Here is a 5,425-nt window from a genome sequence, read left to right on the forward strand (position 1 = left end):
CTTGCTCCTTCATCTGCTGTGTGTTTTTCTGTCTTCTCATTTTGCTTATCTTACTGTGTTTGAGGTCTCCTTTTTGCAGGCTGCAGTTTCGTAGTTCCCGTTGTTTTTGGTGTCTGCCCTCAGTGGCTAAGGTTGGTTCAGTGGGTTGTGTAGGCTTCCTGGTGGAGGGGACTGGTGCCTGTGTTCTTCTGGATGAGGCTGGATCTTGTCTTTCTGGTGGGCAGGACCACATCTGATGGTGTGTTTTGGGGTGTGTGTGACCTTATTATGATTTTAGGCAGCCTCTCTGCTAATGGGTGGGGTTGTGTTCCTGTCTTGCTAGCTGTTTGGCATGGGGCATCCAGCACTGGGGCTTGCTGGCCATTGGGTGGAGCTGAGTCTTAGCATTGAGACGGAGGTCTCTGGGTGAGCTCTCACCAACTGATACTACATGGGGCTGGGAGGTCTCTGGTGATCCAATGTCCTGAACTCTGCTCTCCCACCCCAGAGGCTCAGGCCTGACACTATGCCGGAGCACGAAGATCCTGTCAGCCACACAGCTCAGAAGAAAAGGGAGAAAAAAAGAAAGACAAAAAAATTATTTTAAAAAATAATAATAATTTTTAAAAGGGAGCAACCAAACCAATAAACAAATCCACCAATGATAACAAGTGCTAAAAACTAAACTAAGATAAACATAAAAATCAGAAATCAGTCGCAGACAGCAAACCCCAAGTCTACAGTTGCTCCCAAATTCCACTGTCTCAATTTTGGGACAATTCGTTGTCTATTAAGGTATTCCACAGATGCAGGGTACATCAAGTTGATTGTGGGGATTTAATCCGCTGCTCCTGAGGCTGCTGGGAGAGATTTCCCTTTCTCTTCTTTGTTTGCACAGCTTCTGGGGTTCAGCTTTGGATTTGGCCCCGCCTCTGCGTATAGGTCGCCTGAGGGCATCTGTTCCCCACCCAGGCAGGAGGGGGTTAAAACAGCGGCCTATTAGGGCCTCTTGCTCACTCAGGCCAGGGAGAGGGAGGGGTACAGTAGTCATAATTGGAATGTGGGGTGAGCCTGTGGCGGCAGAGGCCACTGTGACATTGCAACAGCCTGAGGCAGGCCATGTGCTCTCCTGGGGAAGTTGTCCCTGGATCACGGGACCCTAGCAGTGGTGGGCTGCACAGCCTCCCAGGGCGGGGGTAGGGGGTTGTGGATAGTGACCTGTGCTTGCACAGAGGATTCTTGATGGCAGCAGCAGCAGCATTAGCATTTTATGCCCGTCTCTGGGGTCCGAGCTGATAGCCACGGCTCGCGCCATCTCTGGAGCCCACTTAGGCAGTGCTCTGCCTTCTGTGGGCGCACGGGGAAGGAATCCCCTTTCCTCGTGCACCCCAAAACAATGGTCTCTTGCTTCTTAGGCAGTTCCAGACTTTTTCCCAGACTCCCTCCTGGCTAGCTGTGGCGTACTAGCCCCCTCAGGCTGTCTTCGTGCAGCCAACCCCAGTCCTCTCTCTGGGATCTGACCTCCGAAACCCGAGCCTCAGTTCCCAGCCCCTGCCCGCCCTGGCGGGTGAGCAGACAAGCCTCTCAGGCTGGTGAGAGCTGGTCGGCACCGATACTCTGTGCGGGAATCTCTCCGCTTTGCCCTCTGCACCCCTGTTGCTGCGCTCTCCTCCATGGCTCCTAAGCTTCCCCCCGGCCCAACCCCCGGCCCCGCCAGTGAAGGGGCTTCCTAGTGTGTGGAAACTTTTCCTCCTTCACAGCTCCCTCCCAGAGGTGCAGGTCCCATCCCTATTCTTTTGTCTCTGTTTTTTCTTTTTTCTTTTGCCCTACCCAGGTAGGTGGGGATTTTCTTTCCTTTTGGGAAGTCTGAGGTCTTCTGCCAGCATTCAGTAGGTGTTCTGTAGGAGTTGTTCCACATGTAGATGTATTTTTAATGTATTTGTGGGGAGGAAGGTGATCTCCACGTCTTACTCCTCCGCCATCTTGAAGGTCCCCCCTCTTTGAGCCATTTTAATCCTGTCTCCAGTATCTGAAGAAGTTAGGGAAATAAGAAAAACTAGGTAATTTGAAACAAAAAGTCCAATATGATTTCTACTGAATAGTTTAATATATATCAGTATGGAATATCCTTTTATATGAAACTTACACTCTTTCATGTAGGATGCTTGTAACCCTGACCCCATATTTGGTACTGAGTGACAGGATGGGAGAAAAAGCAAGCCAAAAAAACCTTTTATTTTATATGCCCTCTGTTGAATATTATAATCCTCCTAACCCAGACCATCGTCAGTAACAGTGAGGTTGTCCTAACGGAAGTGAGAGATTTTTATTTACCAACCTTGTCTTTTATCTTGTCCAATTGAAAACAGTGGACTGGGGTTAGGATGTAGACTTATAATCATGGAATACAGCCAAGGTATCATAAAGGAAATGAAACTTAAATTTCTGTCTTAACTGGTACCAACTGTTAGCCACTAGAAACCCAAGTTCAGAGGAATTGATTAATTGGTTTTGCAACCCCAAACCACAAAGAAGTGATGGTCATTTCACAAGGTCGTGGCCAGGACCTGCAGAGGTTGTAGCTAAACCCTGAATACCTGTGAATTCATGAAACACTTGTTTTCTAATGGTAGCAATTAAGGATTGGCTTGAAAAAGATGGTTTCACAGTTAAATCAATATTTACCTCTTACTTCTGTCTCTGCAGTTATCAGTGCCAAAGTTCCTGTGAAGTGAAGAAAGTGAGGAAGATAGATGAGCTGTTGGTAGGAAAGCTATGAGAGGAAAACTGATAGTTTCTAAAGAAAACCAAGATAACCTATACTAGGTTCAGGCAAGAGTTCATATCTATCCAGGTATATGTAGAATGTTGTATAACTGGAGAAAACATTCTAAATCAGAAGGAAAGGCATATATAACTTTCTGTCTATGGAACTCCTAATCACCCTTCTCAAACCTGTCTCTTCTTTGGCCTTATTTTCTATTCCAGCACACTGCTCTTTTGTCCTGTCTTGTCTCTTTAATTCTATCCCTTTTTATATCCTTTCTTCCTTATCTTGTTCTTTCGCTTCAGGATGTCATGCTTCATCTTTCCCCTTCTTGCCTTGCACATAAATTTCACTGGGGTCAGTGCTCTCCCAATGCTCCCGCCTAATGGCACAGATGAAAATTACTGAATCATAGAAAAAAGGACTACTGGGTTGTATATGTTAAAATATAATTTTGTAACACATCTGAAAGGAATATTTTTTAAAATCCTTATCAAAAAATTGTGGTATTTCTATGAAAAATCTGTTTCTGATATCTTTTACTTCTAGCTCATGGTCAAGAATTAACCCATTTAAATCTAATTTGTTATATTTCCTTTAATCCTGAGAAATAAAGGTACATTTTTAATTCATAGTAATCAGAAATAAATCTTGATTGTAATTGAATCTATACAAGAATGAATCTGAATTTTAGTTTTGTGTGATAATTTATACCACTTTTGAATGTTTTTAAAAATATTCTAATTTGAAAGTCTGAGTGTTTTGTTGGAATCAAGTAATATTACTGTACAAAACAAAATGATTTACTTGTCTAAATACCAATCAGGATTTATGTTATCAAGAAGTGGGTGGTCCTGAAAAATCTTGGTCTTTGTAAGGATGTTTCCTGTTCAAAGTCCAAGTCTAACAATAGCATCTGTTCTTGTGGATCACTCGTCATAGTAAGATATTTGCCTTGGTCCAGTTCCATCGCTAAAATCAAAATTTCTTAACTGCATTTGTTTTTGAAACGTTTGAAGGGTGGTAGTCTTTGTCCATGCCCGCTATTAACACATTTTTTCAATAGCATTTTCTCTGAGAAATCATTGTTGGAATGGTCATGAGAAGGTCCCACTGTGTACTCTGATACTTCATCAGTATAATCTAAATCTTCCAAATTCCTTTCGTCATGAGAATAGTGCTGGTGGAGAGGTTTTTGCCTTTGAAAACCACCTCCACCTCTCTACTGAGGTAAATAAAACCTTTTACAGTTAACTGGTTCTGAAAACCACCATGAGGTGTGTCCTCATGACAGTTATGGAAAGGTCTTTTTTTTTGTCTCCAGCTTCTGTTAACAAAATAAAAATTTTTTATTGCATATTGTTCCCCAAAGTTACTAGAGGCCTGATGGTTCTGAACAGAATGTTTCCTTTGGTCACAAACCTTGCTAACAAAATCAAAATCATCTTCAATGTCCGGTTCATGGAAGTCAAGAACAGGGTTGGTGATCATGAAATGCTCTTCATCTTGTTCCAGGTACCCTGTTAATGAAATCTATTTCCTCTTGGGAGACTTCATACTATACTGGTGATTAGCAGAAAATGAACATCTTGATCCTTGTCCTTTGTTACCAAAATCCAAATCTCTACGGTGTCTCTCTTCTGGCATGCTGTCACTACACTGGTGTGTATAAAAATCTCTATACCTCTGTGCAGGTCCACTCTTGACATAGTCATAATCCTCTATCGGTACATCACTTGTTTTTTTTAGCATCTTTATTGGAATATAATTGCTTTACATTGTTATGTTAGTTGCTGCTGTATAACAAAGTGAATGAGCTATACGTATACGTATATCCCCATTCCCCTCCCTCTTGCGTCTCCCTCCCACCCTCCCTATTCCACCACTCTAGATGGTCACAAAGCATGGAGCTGATCTCCCTGTGCTATGCGGCTTCTTCCCACTAGCTATCTATTTTACATTTGGTAGTATATATATGTCCATGCCACTCTCTCACTTCATCCCAGCTTACCCTTCCCCCTCCCCGTGTCCTCAATTCCATTCTCTACAATAACTCAGTTTCATTTCTTTATATGGCTGAGTAATATTCTGTTGTATATATGTGCCACATCTTCTTTATCCATTCATCTGTTGATGGACACTTAGGTTGCTTCCGTGTCCTGGCTATTGTAAATTGAGCTGCAATGAGCACTGTGGTTCATGACTCTTTTTGAATTATGGATTTCTCAGGGTATGTGCCCATTAGTGGGATTGCTGGGTCACATGGTAGTTCTATTTTTATTTTTTTAAGGAACCTCCATACTGTTCTCCATAGAGGCTGTGTCATTTTACATTCCCACCAACAGTGCAAGAGGGTTCCCTTTTCTCCACACCCTCTCCAGATTTATTGTTTGTACATTTTTTGATGATGGCCATTCTGACCAGTGTGAAGTGATACCTCATTGTACTTTTGATTTGCATTTCTCTAATGATTAGTGATGCTGAGCATCCTTTCATGTGTTTGTTGGCCATCTGTATGTCTTCTTTGGAGAAATGTCTATTTAGGTCTTCTTCCCATTTTTGGATTGGATTGTTTGTTTCTTTGACATTGAGCTGCATGAGCTGCTTGTATATTTTGGAGATTAATCCTTTGTCAGTTGCTTCGTTTGCAAATATTTTCTCCCATTCTTAGGGTTGTCT

General features: G+C 42.6%; 1 protein-coding gene across 3 annotated transcripts in view; it reads right to left on the reverse strand.

Annotated features, from left to right (window-relative positions):
* Positions 1–34: 34 nt before the first annotated feature.
* Positions 35–5,425, reverse strand: part of LOC129391666 (uncharacterized) — a 32,175-nt gene continuing 26,784 nt past the window's right edge. Inside the window, exons 2-4 of one of the 3 annotated variants that reach the window (XR_008616251.1) lie at positions 2,665–2,703; positions 1,810–2,008; positions 35–539 (exon numbers count right to left, since the gene is read on the reverse strand). Coding sequence is in view for 2 of the 3 variants with exons in the window: in XM_055081308.1 (XP_054937283.1) it covers positions 290–539; positions 2,665–2,703 (289 nt within the window). In the remaining variant the exon portion in view is untranslated. Of the gene's footprint in view, positions 540–1,587; positions 2,009–2,664; positions 2,704–5,425 lie in introns of those variants that run through there. The other 2 variants (XM_055081308.1, XM_055081309.1) reach the window with 2 other exon arrangements.

Source organism: Physeter macrocephalus, chromosome 20, assembly GCF_002837175.3.
Source record: "Physeter macrocephalus isolate SW-GA chromosome 20, ASM283717v5, whole genome shotgun sequence".
NCBI lineage: Eukaryota > Metazoa > Chordata > Mammalia > Artiodactyla > Physeteridae > Physeter > Physeter macrocephalus.